This window comes from Thunnus thynnus, chromosome 17 (assembly GCF_963924715.1).
Source record: "Thunnus thynnus chromosome 17, fThuThy2.1, whole genome shotgun sequence".
NCBI classification, from domain to species: Eukaryota; Metazoa; Chordata; class Actinopteri; order Scombriformes; family Scombridae; genus Thunnus; species Thunnus thynnus.
Genome location: NC_089533.1, coordinates 22,359,071 through 22,384,323, shown reverse-complemented (window position 1 = coordinate 22,384,323; position 25,253 = coordinate 22,359,071). Strand labels below are relative to the sequence as shown.

The window sequence follows — 25,253 nt, the reverse complement described above, 5'->3', positions numbered from 1 at the left end:
ATGACAGTAGAGGCAACTATTTTTGATTATCAGTTAAGCGTTTTGTTTTTTTTCAAGCAAAAATGCCAAATATTTGCTTTGCAGTTCCTCATTTTTTTCCTGTTGTAAATGAAATATCTTATCTCTCAGTGTCTGTCCTGGGACTGTTGGTCAGACAAAAACAACACATCTGATGACGTCACTACAACCATCTTTTTAGTACTTGATCGTTTGTGTTTTGGACCAACAGTATCAACTGGACTGTTGGGTCAAAACCAGTCATATGAATATGTTTTCTCCTGCTCTGGGAAATTGTGATCACCATTTCTACCAATTTTCTGACATTTTATAGACAAAACAATTCATTGAGGCAGTAATTGGCAAAATAACTGAAAATTTTATTAAATTTATCTATCTTTTTTTTTCAATTGCCAATTTGACGCCCTTGCACAAAAAAATACTAACACAGGAAAACATGCCCTAGAGAGATTTTTGTTTGATTTTACTGTACTCTAACCACCAAAGATGAATATCAATTTAAATTCTAATACACTCTAAGACCTTGCAGAATTGTTGAGGAGTGAGATAATCAGTTGATTTGCTGCTATCAGTAGTGATTAAGAGCTACCAGGAGTTGATTTTAAAGTCCTTCTAGATATTCTTGTGGAGCAGAAAAATTCTCAGTATTCACTACACAGCCCAGTCAGATCAAAGCACATGTATTAAAGAAAATATGAACATCGATTGACTCATTAATTCACAATTTGTTGTAAATTGTATTTCATGAACACCATTGCAAGACTTTGTTTATTCAGTGTCTTCTGTTCAAAATGCTAAATCTGGATGCAGGAGTGTGGTTGGTGTGTGTTACAGAGATACATAAACTTAAAGCACCTGCCAATGTTAAGTAAGGCTTTGGACAATAATCCGTTTTTTTCTGTAACATGAGATTTTAAGATTTGTCTAGTTGTTTGAGACACTGTTTGAATGGGCAATTCAAATTACATGGAGTTTATATTTTTGTAATCTTATTGTGCCTAAAATGAACAGCTCATACGCTGCAGTTTTCTAAAAAGGTGTGATGGAAATTGGTAACAAACAGTATTTTGTTTTACCAAAAAAGGTTGCCAAATTGAGGAGCTGTGTCTGTACAACATCTATAAAGTGTGTACAAGGATGCAAACATACTTTAAGTGAATTTGAAAATGAAAGTGAGACCCTGTCAGTTTCACAGTGTGGGGGATTAGTTCTACAAAGACAGCGATATGTTGTTGATGGTGTCATAGGGGCCAATTTAGCGATATTTTCATTAAATTGCTCAAATTTATAGTATGTATCATGTTTTAAATTAGTCCAGAATTCGATTGATTTGATTTGATTGAAGTAAAAATAAAACAGATTCAGACACTTTTAATTCTATGAAGACCTCTGGTTGTATTGGAGGGTGAGCAGAGGGGTTGTGATAGCAGCTTCTTTGCATATGACGTCTTAAACCAGCACGTTTTAAACAGCAGGTGTTAGTATATAGGAAGTATTGAGCCAGTCACCACTTGGTAGTGATCGCTATGCCATTTTAATTAAAATTGGCATAGAGATCCACCAGGATAAAGGATTGAGGATTCCAAGGTGGAAGTTAGGGAAAGCTGATTGGGAAGCATTGGAAGCAAAAACTGAGGTCAGTTGTGCAGAGCTACTTACAGAGATGACAACAGATGTGGAGGAGTTCAACCGATTACTTGCATGCATTATTCAGAGAGCAGAAGGAACAATACCAAAGAGTACAGGAAATAGTTGTAGGAAGAGTGTGCCATGGTGGGATAAAAACTGTGGAATTGCTATCAAAAGAAGGAACAGGGAATTTAGGAAACATAAAGCACAGCATAATTTAGAAACTTTGATTCAGCACAAAAGAGTTCAAGCAATAGTCCATATGAACAGCAAAATGCACATACTGGAGACAATACTGCAATAAAAATGGGAGAGAGACACTATTATCAGATGAATGGGGAATGATTAGAAAAATGAGTGGAGTAAAGAGCAAATATGAAATACAGGTGTTGCTTAAAAATGATAAAACCGCAATCAGCAGTCTGGAAAAGGTAGAACTCTTTCATTTGTGAAGATAAACAGTTTGGAAAACTTATCATCAAGAGCTAGACAGTGTAGGAACCCTTGTTGCACCCTTGTTCAACATCCTGTAGTGATAGGAAAATGGGCCACAACAGGAGAAGATTTGGATCTACCATTTAGTATGTCTGAAGTAAAGAGAGCAATCTTGAATGCAATAGAGACGTCACTGGGGAAAGATAGGATTTGTTATATGTTGGCCCATATGAAAGACAGTACACTTACAGTAGTATTAAGACTGTTTAATTTAATATGGGAAACAGGCAATAGTCCATCTGCTTAGAAACAATCAGTTATAGTACCAATACTCAAAACAGGTAAATATTCGTCAGACCAATCAAGCTACAGACTTGGTGCTTTAACTTCACAGTTAGGGAAGACCAAGGAGAAAATAGTGACAGAGTAAAAATAGAAAGTAAAAATCTAGTAAAAATCAGTTTTTTGTTTCAAATCAGAAATTAGGAAAAGCCCAAACGAATAAACAAATTGTTTTGTAGTATTTTTTGATGTAGAAAAAGCATACAACATGCTGTGGAAGGAAGTGCTCCTCATCAAGCTAGATAGACTAGGTGTGGGAGGTAAGATGTATAATTGGATGTTAGATTTCCTGTTTGGGAGAAAAATACAAGTGAGTAATGACATCTTTGACCAAGTAGAACAAAGAATAGGAAAGTCACTGTATGCTGTATGCAAGGTGCAATTGATAAGGTGAAGGAGTGGACACATAAATGTGGATTTAAACTGTCAGAAACAAAAACTCAAGTCATATGCTTTTCTTTACATCATAAACCAGTATCCCTGAAATTGTATGGACAGGCACTCAAGCAGGTCAGAGAGATGAGATTTCTAGGAGTCATATTTAATAAGAGTATTACCTGAAGACAGTATATTGAAAACATTGAAAAGTAAATGTAAAAAGGTAAAGTGTAAAAACATTTTGCGATGTCTAACAGGTCAAGAATGGGGAGCAAATGGAAGATGTACAGGGTTCTTATGAGATCAGTTCTGAACTATGGCTGTGTAGCATACATGTCTGCAGCAGAGACAAACTTAAAAAAGCTGGATGTAGAACAAGCTCAGGCCCTTTGAACTTGTAGTGGAGTATTCAAAACATCCCCAGTGTCTGCAATGCAGGTAGAGATGGGAGAAATGCGGTCATGGATTAGGAGAGTCAAACTCATGTTGGCACATTGGGTGAATTTGCAAGAACAAAGTGGATCTCATCCCGCTAAAACCATATTGCAGGAGTGTTGGGAGTACAACAACTCTAATTTCAATAGTCTTAGCTGGATAGGAATGATAAAGTGCAAAATCTGGGTATTTGTGACTTCTAACTCAGTCCTAATATCTGTTCCTCCTTGGAAGTTCATCATTCCATCAATAGATGTAAAGTTACTGAAAAAAATCAAAAACAAGCCCAAACTGGCACCAACATAGTGGACAATAGTGCAAAATTATATTAACCAATTATATTGCTTCTGATAGTCCATTAGCACTTGCAAGTATTAAGTCCTCATAAAGACAAGACATCTTGTTTGAAATATTTCATATACTGTACAGACTTCATAACAGAAGTTTGGCTGTTTCTTTCCTCTGGATTTCTGACCATGAAGGCATTGAGGGCAATGAAGAAGTTAACATATTAGCCAAGCAATCACTGAAATCACACATAATGGAAATTCTGTTAAGTAAGAATGAGGTAAAACTATTATCAAAGAACATATGTACAAAGTCTGGCTCTCTCTCACTCTCCACAAAGCCCAAAACAGCTTGCTCCAAAGTTTTACAGGAAGTAAAACTTCTATTTTTGCCAGCCAAATGTGATTATTCAACCCACACTTTCCCATTTGAAATAATGATGTAGGTATGGCACTTTGAAGCCATTTCCCATACTGCACTGCTCATAAAAGTCATTCCAAAATTCTGATAGTGCATCCCTCAAAACACCTCCATCATCCACTGCCTCTCCAAGCAATCCATCTCTGATTGGCTTTTTCCTTCAACATATCCATGGAAGGAGGCAATGATGATTCAAAAGACAGTTCCTGAGAGAGAGGCAAGGTATCATGAAGACTGGAGTACTCCATCCCAGAGATGCTTTCTGTGTGGAAAGTTACAATGCCACTATCCTCTAAAGCAGCCATTCTCAATCAGTGGGCTGTGGCTCACAGGTGGGCCTCAAAGCACCATCTAGTGGGCTGCCGAGGCAGTGGTATTGCTAAATGGTTAAAATGATTTTTTCTGGTAATTTACAAAGTTTACAAAGCTAGTTATTTATACATCTAAATGTGCTCAATAATTCACATAAATAGAAAACATCAAATTAAAATGCATAAGTCATATTTTAATATCACTACACCAATCACGACACATCATTAGGTAGAGACAAACGTGTTCTGCCACTGTTAGCTAGCTAGCTTTCTCTGTGGATCCTGCTTCAGAAGACATGGCTCTATCCTCTGTGTTGGAAAATGAACTGATGGAACTATCAGCAGACAGCAGCCTGAAGCTTCAGCTCACACAAGTGGACCTTGCTTCATTCTGGATACTGGCTGTCAGTCAATATCCTTCTCTGTCAAAACAGGCAATCAAATTTTGGTTGCCTTTCACCACCACCTTTTTATGTGACTCACAAAATCAAAGGCAAGGAACAAAGTGAAAGCAACTTTGAATGCTACTCTGCACGTCAGCCTCTCACCCATCCCACCGTGACTTGATCTCATTATTTCCAAGAAGATAACCCGAGCATCTCACTGAGTGTAAGCAGAATATTTATTTTGGTCATTACAGCTGACAGTTGCATAACACATATTTACAGCCCAGTTTTTTGCCTTTTTTTCTTTTCTTTTCTTCATTTATTTGGGAAGGTCATCCTCGGAATCAGAAGTGGGCCTTAAGTTACAAAAGGTTGAGAACCCCTGCTCTAAAGCATCCATGTAAAGTAATGTTTCATGTTAAATGAGTGGCGATAGATATCAGGTCTGTCATTTGTCTTTTCACCTTCTTGTGCAGTTGCATCACTATTCTCCTCCTCTAGATTTATGTCCCTGGCAATGTCTCTCTTGGTTGTTAAATAGAAATGAGAGGAAACTTTGCCTTTCATACAGTTCCCCAACTGTAATACTGTCCTCTAATGAATGCTGCTGAAAGTCAATTAAATTGATGTCAAAATCAGTAAGGCTCCCCTCTGCATTTATTTCCACCTGGAAAAAACAACTGCACAGCCTTTTCAATCAAGTTCTGTTTTTACTGTCCCTCTGGACACTCTCTTTTCTGGTTCCCGTACTGTTTTTGGTGCACACCTGCACAAATTCCCCATCTCTGAAATGCATCCATCCCAACTCAGTTTTTCTCTGATTCTTCTGAGCAGTCTTTGGAGGGAGTTGATGCTCTCTCTCAGACACATGATCACTTTTGTTTCTTGAGAGCTCTCTTCTAAGTTGCTCAAAGATCTTTGACTTGCAACTGCTGCGTTCTTTTTCCCTCCGTCTGCAGTATCCACAGCCAGTCGATCACCATCGGATGACAGATACTCTCTTGGCTGGTCATCTGTCATGAGGTGTATGACACTGGAATCAATCTAAAATGAAGAAATATTTCATGAATTTCCTATATTAACTACCTTCTCCTATTCCATTTGCTGTATGTCTTCCTCAAGCACATGCGGTGATCTTAAGTAGTCACTTAGCTCCTCCATCTTGTGACAGTTCAAAAAACCTCTGCACCGCTGTTGAAATCAAAAATCAAAGCTTAAATGTGACCTTAAAGAAATAAAAATCTATAGTTGATTTGACTTTTTCTTTCTTTTTGGTATTCAAACATTTTCACAGTCAATTTCTTATTTAAATAAGACAAAACCTTTAACTGTGCTTTAAATTCTTCAACTAAGGAGGAAGAGAGCATTATTTAATATTATTATATTTTATTTTTCTTTTTTTTAAAAAAATATTTAAAATAAGTCTCTTGGTTTTCTGATTTTCTAAAGCTGCTCTCTGATATTATCACAAATTCAATACTTTAAAGTGGGCAAGGGGGCATAATCACTCCATTTGATTTTATTGTGAGGCAGCTTATGACAACACAGGATGATTTTTTGTAAAAATTAAAACTGATGGTTAAATATGCCATGAGCAAGTTTATGTACTTAATGCTCTGGATTTATTTTAAACTATATAGCAAAAAGAGATTTGTACAAAACAGTTATTATTTGACCCAACTTATATTAATATTTTATGGTACAGTTAGCTATTGTACTATTATGTACTATTGTACTTAGTTATTCTACTATGGAAACAGAGCATTAAATTCTTATAGTATTTTGTTTTTATCACAGCCTTGATACTGCAATGGTGATGAGAGAAATAAAATGAGAATTAAATGGCAACAATTAACTATTATGTGTAATTTTTGTTAATGTTTTATTTGAGTTACTGCTAAATAAATTATTGTCTGTGTAATCAAATATTTCAGTCACACTGTATATTTTAATGCAAAACTAAAAAAAGTTAAAAAGGTTATAGCCACTGAATGCCAGTGAATGCAGCACAGGCGCCTGGTCTGTGGGCCTGTTCACCAAACCCTTTAATATTTCACCAAAGCTCCTAACAGACTAATGCTTCACAATTCTTACAACTGTGACAATAACAAAGATACAACATCCAAAATGTAAGATACAGTGTGATTTGTTGCTTCTGATCTCACTCTCACACAGCACACACACACACACACACACACACACACACACACATTTTATTTATGTTATTGTCTTGTTATATATGGAACAATTAAAGGAGTCTGGAGTCAAGAGTTTTAATACTGCTGCTCATCCCACAAATGCATGTTCCTTACAAATGTGGCACCATTTAAAAGGGAAATAAACAGGCTTTCCAATGGTATAAAATTTATTGCCAAGAAGCATTGTTACAACAAAGAAATAATCTACCAAAGACAAATTTCCTAAAATAAAAATTCCAAATTTTTGTGCTATTATAATATTATAGTTGTTCCACATATATCATCTCTGCAGAGAGAAAGTGTGCTTGTAAATCAGCGTCCATGTCAAAGCACTGGTATTTGACGCCCAATGAATGAGAACAACTTGTGCTGTTTCACAGGTGGACCTATTTTGAGAAACTCAGCTGGTATCAACTTTTGTTCATGTCTAGAAAGTGAAGTCTTCTGAGCACTGTTTGATGTTGCTCCTTCTTGTTGCCCTCTTCAGCAATTTTCACTGACTGCTGTTAATAATAGATAACTAACTATTTACTGTATGTAAAATTGTCTTCTTTGATATAGCTGCTATAGACTCCCATTCAAAAATGTTTCAAAACTTTCACGAAATTCAAACACTTTTTATATCTCGGGAATGGAAGGTCCAGCGACCCCCCCAGGAGTTGGTTTCAAGCCCCTATCACTTACTGTTCAGGACTTATGAATTGTAACATAATTTTTGAATGGACACAGAATTTTTAACAGCGACACTTTCTCATAATTCCTGGACTGTAACTGGTACAGCCGCCAAATTTTTTGGGCAAGATTGTCTATCCCCACTGCCAACATGTGCCAAGTTTGGCGCCCCTAGTGTCTTCCTTTGATATAGCTGTAATAGACTCTCATTTAAAAATGTTTTGAAACTTTCATGAAATTTAAACCTTTTTTATATCTCAGGAACAGAAGGTTGTGGGCATTTGGGACCAAGACCAGCGTGTTCGGGGTATATGAACCACCCCCCGCCCCCCACCTAGGAGTTGGTTTCAAGTTGCTATCACTTACTGTTCAGGAGTTATGAATTTTAACATATTTTTTTGAAGGGATACAGAATTTTTAACGGAGACACTTTCTCATAATTCCCAGACCGTAACTGGTACAGCCACCAGATTTGATGTGCATGATTCTCTCTTCCCACTGTCCATGTGTGCCAAGTTTGGTGCCCCTAGTGTCTTCCTTTGATATAGCTGCTATAGACTCCCATTCAAAAACGTTTCGAAACTTTCACGAAATTCAAACACTTTTTATATCTCGGGAACGGAAGGTCGTAGGCGTCAGGGACAAAGACCAGTGTGTTTGGGGCATAAGTGGAGCAACCGTGGTGGCAGAGGGGGTGGCTGCCCCAGGGCCCATGCTGAGGATGTAGCGCGCCACCCCGCAGGTGCAGCAGGAATAGGAGAATTTAACTCTCTTAGCTTCTTCTATTCATTCTCTACGGTAGTTCTTATCACTATCGATGAAATCCCCCCTCCAACCACAATGTGGGTTGCAATGGCAGAGTGGTGCTGTCCGTATTTCTGCTCATTGACTGCAGGAAGTGAAGACTACAGAAGCAGCAATTCAAAGTTCATGACTAACTTCGCTGAAAACTTGATCCAAAAAATGAAATATTTGTGTTTTTTTAAGTTTATGGTGAATGAAACTTGCCAGACAAAGTTTCAGCCATCTGAGGCTCATTAAGAGCTATTTGCGTTCGTGCATGGATGAGACCAAACTATCCAACCTCACTTTGCTGTGTCTTGAGCGGGACATAAACACTGGTAAGGACAAAGTGGTTGGCAGGTTTGCCACCATGAAGGAGAGGAGGATGTAGTTTTTAAAAGGGACCGTGAAAAGTACAAATTTGTTAAACTGTTCGGATTATTTTGTTTTATGGAGGCTGGAGAAATACACAAAGGGACTAACGTTACACTAAACTACAGCAGTCTAAGCAGGGACAACAACTGGTGAGTGAAACATCCATAATTAGTCTTTATTAACTTAAATTTTGGTTTTGAAGAAATCAGTCAGAATGTTAGATTTATCTGTTTAACTCCATGCTTACCGCATCTCAGCACCTGTTTCTGTCACTGCCTGTGGTGTTGTAGGCTGTCTATTTTGTATTGTAGACCGCTGTGTCTATTTTATGTTTATGTTATTCCCGTGTTAGAAAGACATGGTAAGGAGACAGAGCACCCGGCTTGTCGCTATCTATTGGCGGTGGTGCTGAACTATTCGTCAATTGGTGTATGTAGAGCACCACATGCTGAAACATTTGAACGCGGCTGGCAACCTGTTTTCTTTTTTGCTCTTCAGAACAAGCTTGTCTCAAAATGGCTTCACTGTATGTTTCTTTGGACATATAGGCTTGCATGGCTCAATAACAATTTGTGATTATGGATAGGATATATCAGCTATTTTACAGTTGTGAATTTTAAAATGGCTGTTTTAGAGTGGCCCCTTGAGAATGCTTCGCCCCCTCTGTGCTGAGAGTCTAGCTCTGCCCCTGGTCAGCACTATCTTCCTAAACTGTCAAAAGCAACAAAATAAGCAAGAAATAGAAAGAAAATCCCCAATTCCTAATGCCCACTTACAAAGGTGTCATGCACATTCAACATATTTGAGGATGCATGGTTTAAGAAATTGTTAAATTCTTTTTTTACAATAAATGTTTTTAATTAGCCTAAATAATATGTTACAAAAGTCGTTTTTCTGTATGTTTTTATTCATATTTAACTCTGCCTGCAACACACAGACACTTCTCTCTGTTTAGGCTAAGTGGAGCTCGTAGAGCCACTCAGCTGCAGCTGTGCAAGTCGTGTTCTTGATACATATTGCGGTTGTGTTAACCGCAGCGTGAGCGTATGAATAACCACTCTCATCTCACACCATCAAACAGTGTGACTTGGATGACTTTTTTCATTTCTTAGAGCTTCAGATTTACCTTTTTAAAGTGAATATAGCATCACAGGTTTCAACTATAACCCACAAGTAATTAACATTAGTGTTAACGTGTTGTCCTTTGCTATTATCAGTAGCTAAATTATTGTTTTTGTCAAAACAAATTTGCTAACATTTAAGTTAAGTGTTTTAAGTGAGTTAAAGTACGGGAAAAAGAAATCTTAAACAAGCCTACACATCCTGGAGTTTAGCTTTGCAAAGCAAATGTTTATTTCAGGGCTATTGTAATATCTTGTGTTCATGTTGTGGCCTTTATGGAAAAATACCGATTTATTTACTTTTGATTTTATGATGGATCCTATGAAAATATCTGTTTTTTGAAAAAGAGGCCAACAGTGCAGTGAAGTCTTGATTTTACTGGAGGAAATATGAAGGGAAATCTTTGGTCACAGACTTTACCTGAAATTACTGCTCTTCTGTACACACTACCATTGAGCAGCAGATGTACTTTTGTTTCAGTGATTTTGTTATTTTGATGAAAGTGTCTGGGAGTTTTCCGTTTTGTAAGAAGTTTTTTTCCCTGACTGAACTTTTTCTGTAGTTTCATTTTCAACACGCTGCAGCTCCGTTACAGGCCGTAGATGATCATGGAGGTCTCTACCCAGTGATGAGGAGAGATTCACAAACTCTTCAAACTTGGTTATTAAACAGTCAGATGAAAGTTGTTACACAGCTGCATTTTTTACATCTTTACAGACCAACAACATCAAGTTACCAACACAGCCGAAGCTCTCTGAGAAGACGAGTAAAAGCTCAGAGAGAGAGATCTCCCCTCCAGCAGGAGCCACAGCTTCACATCACTGATATTGTTTTGTTGTGCATTTTATTTTACTGCTTCATTTAGCTGCTGTTGCTGCTCGTACTGTTTAAAACACACACTTGATCAAACTGTTACATTTATCATAACAATTATCATCGTCATCATCATCACACACTCAACCTAAATTACTGTCTTACTGTTATGTTCAGTTCAAAAAGCTTACAACTGCTGTGTATTTTTTAAATTTTTTTTATTTTTTCAAAGTCAAAGGAAAAGAAAAGTAAAAGAAAGAAAATAAAAAGAAAAGAAAACAACAAAACAAAAACAGAAACAGAAAAAGTGACCTGAAGCAGAACGGACTGGATGAAAAGATGATCTTTAGTACTTTTTCAATTCAATTCTGGGCCAAATCATAACAAAAGAGCAGGTCTAGACTGTACTCTTTAATTTACAGAAACCCAACAATTCCCCCATGAGCAAGCGCTTGGCGACAGCGGCAAGGAAAAACTCCCCTTTAACGGGAAGAAACCTGGAGCAGAACCGGGCTCTAGGTGGGCGGCCATCTGCCTTGACCGGTTGGGTTGAGAGAGAAAGAGGGAGGAAGAGGGGGACAAAGAGAAGCATAATAACAACAATAATAATGATGAAAATAATGGAGACATGACCAGTAATAATAATAGCAATAATACCATCCCTGCACCATCTCCGCAGTCATGGCCCTCGATGTCCACAGCCTGGACTCTGGATTTTCCTGTGAGACAAGAAAGCACCGTGAGACTGTAGGAACCACAAGTAAGTCTGCATTCTGGGAGCTCAGTGTTCTAGTGGCTTAATACGGTACTACGAGCTCTTTAAGACATGATGGTGTCTGACCATTACGGGCTTTAAACTCTATCCTGGATTTTACAGGAAGCCAGTGCAGAGACGCTAAAATGGGAGAAACATGATCTCTTTTCCTAGTTTTTGTCAGTAGACATGCAGCTGCATTCTGGACCAGCTGGACAGTCTTTAGAGACTTGTTAGAGCAGCCTGATAATAAGGAATTACAGTAATCCAGCCTAGAAGTAACAGATGTGTGGACTAGTTTTTCTGCATCTTTTTGAGGACATGTCTTGATCAAAGATAACTTCCTCACGGTGGAGCTGGAGGTCAGAGTAATGTCATCTAGAACAGCTATATCATTAGATAATGTGTTTCTAAGGTGTTTAGGACCAAGCACAAAAACTTCAGCTTCGTCTGAGTTTAGTAGCAGAAAATTGCAGGTCATCCAGGTCTTTATGTCCTTAAGGCATGCTTGGAGTTTAGTTAACTGATTGAATAAATAGGATTTAAAGCAGCTTAATGCACTTCTTTTAATGCCAATTAAATGTTTCAGTCTCTGTAATAGGATGTGATGGTCAATGGTGTCAAATTCAGCACTAAGATCTAACAAGACAAGTACATACCTTGTGTCCAGCAGCCGGTCTGTGTTTCTGTGCTGCTGCAGCTGCTGTTGCCACGGAGACCACTGGGCTGCAGGTGGGAAACCATCCTATGGAAACAGTGGGGTGATGGTGAAGAGATAGTGTTCTATGGTTTGTCTCCTTAGTTTTCCTGTTCTTCTTCTCCTCCTCCTGCAACTTCTCTCCCCCCCATCCTCTCTTCTTCCCCCTCCTCCCCTTCCCCCACCCCATTAAGTTCATAAAACTTGTTGTTGCCCTCATAAACTTCCTCCCACCCTCATACCCCATCCTCCTCCACCTCATCTTCTTGGTTTTCCACTTTTTCTCCTCCTCCTGCAACTTCTCCCCCCCCCCCATCTTCTTTTCCTTCCCCTCCTCCCCTTCCCCCACCCCATTAAGTTCATAAAACTTGTTCTTCCTCCCACCCTCACATCCCTTTCTCCTCCACCTCATCTTCTTGGTTTTCCTCTTCTGCTCCTCCTGCAACCTCTGTTTTTCCTCCTCCTCTCCCTTCTTCTCCTCCTCCTCCTCTTGCACCATCTTCTCTTCTTTCCCCTCCCCCTGCCCCTCCGTATCTTCTTCCCCTTCCTCCCCTTCTTTCGTCCTCCTCTCCTCCTCTTCCTCCTCCTCCTCCTCCTCCTCAGTGTGGCTTGGTTTTGTTGAGCAAGTTGCTGCTGCTCCTCTTCCTCACCAACTTTATCCTTGTTTCCCTCCTTTTCATGAATGTTCTCAGAGTCCTCCTCCTCACTGAACTCATCAAACTCATCATTCTCCTCCTCCTCAAAACCTTCATCCCACTTCTCTTCCTCATTAAGTTCATCAAACTTGTTGCCTTCATAAACATCCTCCAGTTCCTCCTCCTCAAAACCTTCATCCCACTTCTCTTCCTCATTAAGTTCATCAAACTTGTTGCCTTCATAAACATCCTCAAACTCCTCCTCATCACTACTGAACTCCTGCTCTTCCTCAAACTCCTCCTCTTCATCATATCTGTACACAAACTCCACATCACCACTACTGAACTCCTGCTCTTCCTCAGATGACTCCTCTTCATAATATCTATACTCAAACTCCTCATCATCAGTAGTGGTCTCAAACTCCTCCTCTTCATCATATCTGTACACAAACTCCACTTCACCACTACTGAACTCCAGCTCTTCCTCAGATGACTCCTCTTCATAATAGCCATACTCAGACTCCTCCTCTTCATCAGTAGTGCTCTCAAACTCCTCCTCTTCATTATATATGAACTCAAACACCACTTCACCACTACTGAACTCCAGCTCTTCCTCAGACGACGACTCTTCATAATAGCCATACTCAGACTCCTCCTCTTCATCAGTAGTGCTCTCAAACTCCTCCTCTTCATTATATATGAACTCAAACTCCACTTCACCACTACTGAACTCCAGCTCTTCCTCAGATGACGACTCTTCATAATAGCCATACTCAGACTCCTCCTCTTCATCACTGCTGGACTCCTCCCCCTCGCTGAGTCTTGGCAGCAGGCTCTGGTTGAAGGTGGAGATGGACACGTGCATCGGGCTGCCGTAAACCTGAAGTTTCAAAAGAAAAGCATCAAAGTCAACATTTCTCCTTTTTGTTCTGTGCTGTAGATAATTATCCTGTAAGTTGTTTACATGAAGTTTGTATTTCACAGTGAGAAATGGATTTAATGGGTTCAGACAGTCTCAAACAGCAGTGGAGATTGGCAGCTGGATAAAAACTGTACCTTTCTGAAGCGGAAGGCAACAGAGCAGAAGTCTGGGAGTTCCACAGGTGATTCATCATCGCTATGTTCATCATCGCTGCACAAGTCTGAACGGGCTGTAGGGATCACAGCAACAAGCAACATGTATTAAGTCATGAAAAAAAGGCAGACGTGATATTTATCCTAAGTGAAATTCCCACCAGGCATCACTGAAAAAGCAGGTTGCTACCCAAAAGCAAACTGGAAACCCTCTAATGTTTGTCCTTGAGCACTAAAATAGTAAAAGTCTGTCAGACATGAATCTAGGATTGTTAAGGTGTGTGTTGGCACCTACAGTCAAAGTAGCTGGTGTCTTCCTCAGTCTTCAGTTTGGGGACAAATAGAGGCTCCTGACTTAGGAGGTTGTTCCAGTCCAGACCCTGGAAAAATGGATGCGCCTTCACCTCAACGGCTCCTCCTGGAAAACAAGTGAGACAAACAGACATTTGCGTTGTATATCGACACATCTTGGGCCTGGCCTAAGAGCTGTACCTGACCTCATCTCTGGACACTTTTAGTCTTCCCAAAATCAAAAATGCGAGAGAAGGAATGGCTTTAATCAGTGTGACTGCTTTAACATGAGCTGTAATCGTTAGCATGTCCAGCTAACTAGTTTACTGCCTACAGTGGTAACTGATCATCACTTCACGTTATTTCCTAAGGCCAAGGAGCAAATCATTACCTATTGTAAATACATTTTCTGAGGCTACAGGATACTTTAAAAGAAGCCCCGTTCACAATAGCACATCCACTGTGTAGGATTTTCCCACCGTGTGTAAGATAAACTATCACAGTTCTGCATATCGTAGCCACAGACTGAACTTTGGTTGTAGAAAATCATGAGATGCATGTACCACATGTACAACAGTTAATGACAAAATAGCAAAACAATGCTGTATTTTTCGACGTTTAGAAATCAATTTGTGTCATTCTTGAATCTGAATCTGAACTAAAACTCCTTATTTCTTCATTCAAGATCCAACTTAATGCAATTTTACTGAAATGTGCTCATGGCCTATGTTTTTGATATATTCTGCTGGCTGACGAAGAGACAAACAGGAATGAAAACAGGAAGGAACTTTGAGGAAGGTAAAAATGTGATGCTAGGTTTCAAAATTTTAAAAAACAAATCTATTTGTGCTCAGTCACTGTGGTGGCATTTCATTAGTGCTGTAAGGTACTGTATGTCTGGAAACCACCTGGAGCCCACCAGGTTGTTCTCCCATCAGTTTATCTGTTTCCCATCCTGTCTCTATCCACATCCTCATCATTAGTAAATCTGCCACTAACCTGTACCCAGCCGAATAATAGCGTTCTTTCGCAGGAGAAGGCTGATGAGGTCCTGGGCGTCAGTGGGCGGGGCTTTCTCCCCCTCCGGCCAGCTGATATCGTCTGATGAAAAAAAAATATCAGTCATCCAATAACAGAATTAAAAACTTTAACTACATCACCACAAAGCCACTGAATGAAAACAATCTTACAAGTTAAGGATTAATATACCAAATCTAAAAGAAACAAAAAATTAAAGCTACATTTTGCAAGATTTTTATGAAAATCACAAAGTAGGATAATGCACATTTTTAATCATCTTTTAAAATAAAGAAAGATTCATTTAGATTTGCTAGCATGACAAATGTGTAGAAAGGGTGCATGTGATGAAAAGATAACAATGAACTGAAGTAAAGATTCTTACCGTCGACCACCTGGTTAAAGAGGTCATTGAATGTGTCCCCATTAAAAGGAGGTTCACCCACCAGGAACTCGTACAAAATGATGCCCAAGGCCCACCAGTCTACAGGCTTTCCATAGCCTCGCTTCAGGATGGTTTCTGGAGCAATGTAGATTGCGGTGCCCGCTACCTGAAGGTAGGAATCAGAAAATGATAAATACAACGATCCAGGTTTGAGCTAAAATAAGCACAGAAGAAAGAGAAGAAACTAACCTCTTTGTCAGTGAACTCACGGACGATTCTCTCGACAGGTTCCATTTGGAGGTCTCCTGTCATTTGCACTGGACCGATCTTTGCCAGTCCAAAGTCAGTCATCTTAATATGACCCGTGGAACTGATCAACAAACTACAGTGGAAGAAAGCAGAAAAATATCTCATGTTAGATTTAACACCAATCCCAAAACGCGAACCTGAGATTAAGTTTCTGGGAATTCTGCTCCAATCATAGTTAGCAACTGTAACTATGCACGTCAGGTCTGTCAATATGTGTTTTAAAAGTTTGGAAGGTGATGCCTTTCCAAAATCAAAAACAAGAGGAAAAGTGTAAGGAATGTGTGTTTATCTGTTTTGAACGTAGCATGTCTAACTAACTAACTAGTTTACAGTCTACTGTTGTATCCAATTGTTACTTCTTCACTGCATTAACTTCCAAAACTAAAGAGCACATCATCAACTAACTACTAACTACTATAAGCTGTCAGTGTAGCATGATCAGCTCTGCCCTGTCCTTTATTTACTTTACGTTTTAACAACTGGTTGTCTAAGGTAGCATTACGCTTGCAACACATTGGTTAGTTCTCATCCTGAAAGTCTATTTCTCTTGAAATGTTAAAAGTGAAAAGACAATGTTAGAAAATACAAACAATAAAGCATGAATCTAACTTGTCTAGTTTTCCAACTATGTAAGCTAAGCAACCAAACAGGCTTATGTTTGAAGAAAATGACAGTCTCATCTTGAATTTTTCATTATCATACTTATAAATACTATAGCTAACTAGCTCTACGCTGCAATACAAGAACAACGCTGCTCCTTTTTGACTGGGACATGCAGCTTTAGCCTCAGTCTTTTAGCACCATATCATGTATGTAGCCATCAAGTGAATATTTACACAGAATTCTCGTTCTAAAACAAGTCAGCTGGAAACATTCAAAAGTCAGCTGGAGACAGTGTGTGTTCAACCAGTGTTCAAGGTCAGCTTAATTAGCTAGTTAGCTACAGATGTTTAAATCCATAAGTGGCAGTTGTCATTTCAGCCAGTAAAGTTTCAAAACGTATAATAAATCTTAAGTGATTTAACTATGAACAGCGAGCTTGACAGGCAAGAGTAACAAAGAGGACTTTGTTTAGCGAACAGCCAATTAGATGTTGTAAATGTTATTTAATGGGACAGATTGATGACTCACTTGCTGGGTTTGAGGTCCCTGTGGAGGATGCCGTAACTGTGGATGTACTCCAAAGCCATGGTGGTCTCCGCGATGTACATCCTGGCCATATCCACAGGAAAACGTTTCCAGTCTTCTAGCAGGGAGGCACAATCCCCACCTAAAAGGACAGGAGGAGATAAAAAGAGGTTAGATACGATGTTTAGGTCCATAGATAATAGAGGAAAGTCAGTTTAAAGCTCATTTATCTGCTCTATCCCTCTCTAAACAAACATAACACTTGTATATGTGAGCATGCACAATCCATCCAAATCAACCTCCTTACCTGCTACATATTCCATCACCATGCGGACGTCCCTCTGTGTGTCAAGTGAACAAAACAACGAGACAACGTAGGGACTCTCGGTGAAGGTGAGGATGTCTCGCTCTGCCAACACCTGCCGGATGTCAGATTTTCTGGTGAAGTTCTGCCATTTTATTATTTTCATGGCAAAAGCTTCACCGCTGAGCGTGTGGCGCACAAGGTTTACAGACCTGCACAAGAGGGAAAAGGAAACATGAGCAGCTTCTACTACTGAACATCAGCTCTGATTTGACAAGAAACTGTCCGGGAAGATTCTTAATGTAAGCACAAAAAAATTCTACGGTATGACATCCTCGTTACAGTTTCTTTTCTGCTTTGACTGGACTCTGTAGTGTCCAAAGAGTCGGTTAGAACATAAAGAAGTCTTACTCACCCAAAGCCGCCACAGCTGACCCGCTTGATGGTTTCAAAATCACTCTCTACTGGTTTTCTGAGAGGAGGACTGCAAACTGAGCGGGTCTAAATCAAACATACAAAAGAGACAAAAGCTCTGTAATAAATGAATAAACTAAATACAAAAAGTATGCACTACAAACAAAGGGATGTGTGTGTTTCTTAGAATCAGTTTGGGAAAAAAACACCTACCTCATGGAGGAGTTTCTCCAGTTTATTTTGCAGCTGCACTAGGTATTGGAAGCTGACCAGACCATTCTGGACCGTGTCGTCACAGTCCATGGCCAGCTCCACCAGCTGTCTCTGAATGAATCTCAGGGCATAAGTGGCCTGGAGCAGACCACTGTTTGAGAACTGTGCCACTGAGTTCATTTGGGCTGATTTCTGGGACTGAACAAGGATGGAAGACAGAATTCAAAATCATGATTATTATTTCTATTTTAGGCAAGAGTTGAAAGTAAAAGACTGTAAATGAGGACATAAAAGTCATATGATCTAAAGGGTCTACGTAATCAGAAACATCTTGAAATCTTTTCCAACATCAAGTAGTAGCCAGTGCAAAGATGTTCAAATTGGGGACATACTGTATGATCTACCTTCCTTGTTCTTTTTTAACATTTAGAGGCAGTATTTATAATATATAATAACTCAATGTAATATAGTAGTTTATTAAGTCTTGCTGTAGTGTTTTGCCTACTGAATATAAGTTAGTGTTACAAAAACAATTGTGACCCCATTTTTAGATAGAGTCACAGTCTTTGATAGAAGAAAACTGATGCTCAGCAATATATAGGTATGTTTGACAGACTTATACACACACACTAACAGTTAACCTCAGTGTTCGATCAGCTAATCAGTGTTTTGTCCATAAATGACTCTCTACAGCAACTGGTTATGGATTTCAGTGTAACACCTGTTGTACAACTAACAAAATCGCGGAGGAAGACTCTGACTTTCAACTCAAACTGTGTCCGTGATGCCCCCAAAAATATATATTTTATTTTTATTAAAACCTTTCATCCACAACACATCTCAAATGAGTGACATAAAATAATTCCCACTTAACATGAAAACAGCCAAAACCAGTTTGTGTTAATGCCTAGCTAGTAGCTGGTAGCTAGTAGCTTGCTGCTGATACTGTAGCCTAGCTAAAAATGACCTGTTTGTGCTTTCAGAAGACACCTAGGACAAAACGTTTTCCCCCCTTTTTTATGAAATATTGAATAATTAAATATATAATTAAATATAAAAATAATAATTAAAATAAAATAAAGCGTTGGTTAAAAAAAAAAAAGAAATACTTACTGCTGTTAGCTGTTGCTGAGGTCCCATGATACTGAATGTCAACTTGTCAACTTTTTGTTGAAGGTGAAACAGGCAATGCAAGCTGTTAACTGCAGATGCACTGAAAATTCAGTTTTCTAACACTGAACTTTGCTCTTCAACAGAAAGGAACTGTTTATGTCTTTCTTTCGGACGCTACTGGAGCTACTGAAGTCTGACTGTCTTGTGTGAGATCAATCACCGCAATGAAAAGTCTCTCTGCTTACTGAAAGTTCCAACATTCCACATTCCATTGTATTGTGATGCCATAAATATGTCACAAAGATATAGAACCTTTGATGTGTCATAATGACTGTTCTGAGATGGAACAATATGGCAGCCATCTTACCTCATGGGTCCAGTTTTAAAATGGCTGCAATTGGAACCTATGGTGAAAGAGGCTTATGCTGTCCTTATAATCCTTGTATTTTTCTATCAATACACCAATACTGTTTTTTATTTAAAGTAATGAGCGTAAGACACCTGTGTCTGTCTAGCATAAGGCACAAAAACAAAGATTCTGATAGAAGTTTGATTATTATCGCCCCAAGAGAACAAATCATGCTTTCAGTCACAAAGATAATCTCATTGTTGTGCATTTATATTGCACAACAATGAGATTTTATTTTTTCAATTTTGCCTGAATTTCATATGTAAGAACTGTCTTTGGTATTCTCAATGGCTTATATACTACATTAAGCAATATCTTTTTATATAGAAATCCTGAATAGATTCAGTATTATGCCATAGAGCAAGATATATTTGTTAATTTTACAGGGGGCTTTGGCCATAGTAAATATATTTATTTTAAGCTCTAAGAGCATTTTAAATCAAACTTTTCAGTAAATGCATTAAACTATGCATTATAGCATTAAACCTTGACTTCCATTCTCCAAATTCTGGCTGCCTTTTCAAGAAACAGGAACAGAGTAACAGGGCAAGAAATGTTCTTGTTCATCGTCCTGCTCAAGCACCCAAAGGTGTTATGTTGGCACCTTTGGTCCACCTGTGAAATGTAAAAGCAAAAGTTTGTCCAGCATACGAAATGAAGGCAACAACTGTAATCATAGAGACATGAAGACAAGCTCTTAGATCTTTACCGTTCCTATGCCATTAAAAGTTCATTCTTCACACAAAAAATAACTGCTTTCCTGACATCCTCATTAGAGGTTAAACTGAAAGTTACACCCTGTAATTAAAAGGATGGGTGGAGGGTTGCGTGGGTAATACTTACTCGATACTTGTTGTGATGCCCAGCATTAGGGTAAGTTTTAGAAGTTCGCCATGTGAAGCCTGAGGAGCTCTGGAAGTCTTCAAACCATCTCTTTGCCTCTTCCTCACTGGACAGCTTCACTTTTAATGGCTGCCCTTAAATTGATGTCTCACTGTCACAGTGTGGCTGTACTGCTCTGGCATTAATTTCTGTCAAAATAGGACACTGACTTCAAATAATGCCTACCTGTCCATCACAGCAAGCTATCACAGCACTATAACCAAGGCTTGAGCCTCACAATGTCTGTCTGTGAGTGTTCAGCTCTCACTTTTGTAGCTTCTAACTGAATCTCTGTGGTTTGAAGTTTAGTTTCTCTACTGTCTTTTTGTTTGTACTTTCAGATATCTGCCTTATTTTACCGTTTCCAGATCACTTTCAGCTGTGTTAGAGCCACATTAAGTTACTGCAGATGAAAACATTTACTGCTGCTGCTTCATATTAAAAAATTTCCGTTGACAAACTAACGGAAGGCTTTTATTGTGAAGAACTTACAGGAAATTAATTGTGTTTATCCAACATTGAACAGCCTCGACTTTGACCACTAGTCACAGCCATGATTAACAGCCCGCTACTTTTCAACTCAAGAAAAGGGCGTCATCAGTTAGAAACACACCCTCAAGTGGGCAGCCGCGTTGTAATGGAGATGCAAATCCCTGCCGTGCTGGACTGACGCTAAGCGTCAAACCGAGTCAAGTTCAACCAGCACTTGTATGGAAAAGGCCTAATTGTCTGTCCATTATCTTAGCTAGCTATCGAATTCATTACAGCTACACTTTAGATAGATAGCCAGATAGATAATGTTAGTTTGATAATGCTAAGTGGCTTATTTTTGCTAGCAATCAAGCACAGGCAGTAATAATAATATAAGAATGTATTTTAAAAGCAAACACACATATACACACTCATTTTGATGTTAAAAGGGCTTAACTTACCATGTTCCAGATGTGTGACGTCTTTGATGGTTATTACTACTGTCTAAACCAGTCTGAACACAGAAAAATAAATAAATAAAATAAAAACAATTTGCGCACTTGTAACTACTTTTTTTTTTTAGACTTCCTTGAGATACTTGAATACATGTTCCATACAGTTTATTTCTTTATTGCAAACTGTCAGCATACACAGCATCAAAAGAAAACATCAGAGTCATGTACATATTGACACAACATTGAGAATACAAAATGAAAAGCAGTGTCAAACAGAAAAAGACAACAAAGACGAAACATAATTAACGTAAAATAAATAAATCAAATAGAAATAAAGATGTGAATAACATGACAATAAGTTCACTTAAAAACTTTAAAAAGCATTGCATACATTCATTGTTTTGATTGCTTTATTGTTTTGTGAGGGAGAAATCATTGACATATTCTTCCTGTTCCTTCATAAATACAAAGAATTGAGGTTTTTTGCTTGTAAATTTACATTACGAATGTGAAATTTGGTGAGAAGTAAGATTAGATTAATAAGGAAAAATGCATAATCGTCTTTGTCACTATAATCAAAGCAACCAAATATATGACTTCTATGGTAAAAAGAAAAATCTGAGAATATATTGTCAACTATAAAATTATCAACATCTTTCCACAGTTCATATGTAAATTCACAAGGCCAAAATATAAATGGGAGCAAGTTTCAGGATGTAATTCACAGAGAGAGCAGTTTACATCTATGTGACTCTTTTAACTTTTGTAAGAAATGTTTTTGTGTTTCAGTTTGTTTGATATTGCTCCTTCCTGTTGCCCTCTCTTCAGAAATGCTGTAAATAATAGATAACTAACCATTTACTGTATGTAAAACTGTCTTCGATATAGTTGCTATAGACTCATTCAAAAACATTTTGAAACTTTCATGAAATTTAAACGTTTTTTTGTATCTCAGGAACGGAAGGTCATGTAACCCCCCGCCCAACCTAGGTGTTGGTTTCAAGTCGCTATCACTTACTGTTCAGACACTTTCTCATAACTCCCAGGCCGTAAGTGGTACAGCCACCAAATTTGATGTGTGTGATTGTCTCTTCCCACTGCCAATGTGTGCCAAGTTTGGTGCCCCACTGTCTTCTTTTGATATAGATACCACAGACTCCCTTTCAAAAAACTTTCGAAACTTTCACAAACATTTTTATGTATTGGGAATGGAAGTTTCCATGATCATCTCATTCTACTATTGGTTTTTCCTTACCGTGTGATAGTGTGTCTTTTCGATGTATCACTTTTTTAAGCCTATAAGCAAGCCTATTGCTGCTTCTGCTGCTAGCGATGCTGCTGCTAGCACATACATATGAGGTACCCTCCACAAGCACTGCTCCTGAACCCTCCACAAACACTGCCCCAAATCACTCTTCTATTTATGGTTCAAAGAAGAAATTGACAGGCTAATTGATGCTAAAGAGTGAAATGCCTGTGCATGCGTTCACATAAACATGAAATGTATCCTGTTAATTTCCACACTCCTTGTCACACTCTTTTTATTGCTTAATTTAACTTCTGTTTGTGTTTATATACTTTTCCTTTTGCTGCATCTGACTATTTTTCTGCTGCAACATCCTAATTTATCCATGGCAATGAATATGGTTTGATCTGGCCTACTCAATCTGAAGTGATGCTTCTCTACCAGCTACCGGTTACATGGAGTTCACTCAAACTAACTTTTCGCCAATATAGTCATCCAATTTCCCAACCATATTAGTTAGCAAACATGCTTCTAGCTAGCCCATGTCTGCATTTCACACCCTTAATATCTGTGGCCTTTTATTTGTTTTTACAAATGCCAGGCATCAAATCAACACATATTTCTTTTTTACTCACCTTTTGCTCTTCCATTAATGAAATGACTTCCTCTGGGACCCCTCAAACACGCAAAAACTTACTTAAATCCAACATTTTCAGTAAGTGTGTGGTTCCACTTCTGCATGACGCAAAGTGACTCTCTCAGTGAAGTTGGTTCCTTACAGGTACCCATACTTTTGACTTCATTCTCAGAATAACATTAAAGTCAGAATTCTGATATTAAATTCAGCAGCCCCATGCACCAGCTTTCTGTAAGTTCTCTCCTAAGTCAGGGTGTGAAGTCCACACTAAATGATATGTTGAAACTAGTTAGTTTGAAACTAAAGCTGTGTCTATGTTTGGTTGCACCACAGAGACGTAAGATTGATCTTGGCTACACTGGCATTAAGTCCATACTAACCAAAATATTGTTGTAGAAAATGAGGTTTTTATTTTCTGTGTCAATCAGGGAAAAGTACCATCCTTGATTCAGTGTTTATTACTGCGTTGTCAAAGTACATAAACAGGATGAAAACAGTCAGGCTGACAGTCTGGGACAAGGTTGTTGCCTTCCGCAAATTAGGGCTTTCATATTTCATTAATACTAACCAAATAATAATGCTATTGCTATTTGTTAGGTTTATAGACTGTAACTTTGTCACGTTACATCTGTGGTGAGTACTTTTCATTATCATTGCTTTATAATTTACAACATTATGATCCTCTCAGAAAATAAAGTACTTGTGTCACAAATCACTGTGTATATTGTTTTTAATGTTACATTACTTTATAGGTTAAAACCTGTCATGCTCATTAAGTGTGTGCAAAAAAAAGCTTGTGCCCAATTGTCTTTGTAAACTTTGCTACGCAATACCGAAGACTTTAAACAGCTAAACGGCTATAATTAACAGCTAAAGAAGCTAACGTTCATCACCAAACCAACAAAAAGGTAACTAGGACAAAGCATTATGATTAGATGCTTACTATCTTATAGCCTTGGTCTACAGCTAGTGAAAAATAACAACAGTAACATCAAGAGGTGAAACCGTCAACTACAACACAGGTAATATAATGCTACCCTATTATTGAAATGCAATTGTAACGTTAAACACACATATAATGATAGCCCACACTGGCAAACTGTTATATATTAATAGTTGTTAATTAGAACGTTATCTGACCCCGCATATTTACTTGCCAGCACCGTAACTTCAGTGTCTAACCTTACAAGTTTAGTGCTAGTCCTATGAAATAGTGTAATACTATGTTGACGTTAGTTTGTATACTGTTTCAGGGATTTCATCATCCTGCTCTCAAAATATAAACAGAACAAAGAATTGTTGTAATCAAAATTGAACAACTTTCTAACCAATAAAAACAGACAACAAATATGGGAGGACATTACAGATGCCATAAATTCAAAAGGAGTGGAACACAGGGATGTGAAAGAAGTGAGGAAGAAGTGGAGCGACCTAAAAATTCAAGCAGTTGAGGACTTTCCACAAAATGTCCCAACAGGAGGTGGACCAAAGCCAGACATGGGGCCATACCCCTGACTAATTTTGGACATTGTTGGACAAGACTCCCTCTCAGTAATTAACATTTCATATGGGATTGAGAGTGGAACAGCAAAAGAAACTCCAGCACCGGTTTCATAAGCATCTCTCCCACCAACAGCAGCACTAGCCCTCCTTCTTACAGCTGAACAACCTCTGCCTCCACCTGCAGAAGTGTGGCTGCTTGAACCACCATTGCTCCAACCTTCAGAGCCCACATTTACTGGACTGGATGTAGACAGTCAGCCTACACAGTCCCCTGAGGATAGGTCCAGCAGCCACCCACCACCAGCCAAGCATGCTAAACGCAACAGGAGGCCTCCTGCTCCTAGCACAGAAGAGGATGTTAACACACTAAGATGTCACCTGTTTACTGCTGAAATTGAGAAGCTCACACAGGAAACACAAAAGATTCAAGCAGAAAAAGAAAAAAATGAGCTTGAAAAGATAAAATTAAACATAGAAATATTTAAACTACAAGAAGATCTAAAAGCACTATTTTTAGACAGTAAAAGAATGAACAATTCTTATAATTCAGTCAACTGTTACTAATACTGTTGGAATGCAGGTAGAAAGAATGAAAAAGAAAAACATTAAGAAAAAAATATATGAATTTATTATAATATTTATTATAGATTATTATATTAATTATATTTATTCTTTTTTCAATTAGATTTTTAAATTATTAGGTATTGTTAT

At 38.4% G+C, this 25,253-nt stretch overlaps 1 protein-coding gene and 1 long non-coding RNA gene across 2 annotated transcripts; both read right to left on the bottom strand.

Moving 5' to 3' along the window:
- Positions 1-10,806: 10,806 nt before the first annotated feature.
- Positions 10,807-12,334, bottom strand: LOC137168393 (uncharacterized). Its single transcript, XR_010924275.1, has 2 exons — positions 12,019-12,334; positions 10,807-11,324 (listed from the first exon to the last, which is right to left on the bottom strand). It is a non-coding gene; the product is annotated as an uncharacterized lncRNA (long non-coding RNA).
- Positions 12,335-12,434: 100 nt separating this feature from the next.
- LOC137168058 (microtubule-associated serine/threonine-protein kinase 2-like) lies at positions 12,435-24,117 on the bottom strand. The gene is made up of 14 exons (XM_067570500.1): positions 23,038-24,117; positions 21,163-21,215; positions 20,192-20,379; positions 18,940-19,963; positions 17,827-18,024; positions 17,615-17,700; positions 17,203-17,411; positions 16,899-17,037; positions 15,708-15,840; positions 15,459-15,624; positions 15,056-15,157; positions 14,061-14,183; positions 13,748-13,842; positions 12,435-13,571 (listed from the first exon to the last, which is right to left on the bottom strand). Exons 4-14 carry the CDS (start codon positions 18,964-18,966, stop codon positions 12,465-12,467), a joined length of 2,385 nt encoding a protein of 794 aa, XP_067426601.1. The 5' UTR covers positions 18,967-19,963; positions 20,192-20,379; positions 21,163-21,215; positions 23,038-24,117; the 3' UTR covers positions 12,435-12,464.
- Positions 24,118-25,253: the final 1,136 nt, after the last annotated feature.

Coding starts and splice junctions, on each gene's coding strand:
- LOC137168058 (XM_067570500.1), bottom strand. CDS start 18,966: ATGGGACCTCAGCAACAGCTAACAGCA. Junction 17,412..17,614: donor GTCAGCTGTGGCGGCTTTGG/GTGAGTAAGACT, acceptor CCTCTTGTGCAG/GTCTGTAAACCTTGTGCGCC. Junction 15,158..15,458: donor CTTTAACCAGGTGGTCGACG/GTAAGAATCTTT, acceptor TTTTTTCATCAG/ACGATATCAGCTGGCCGGAG.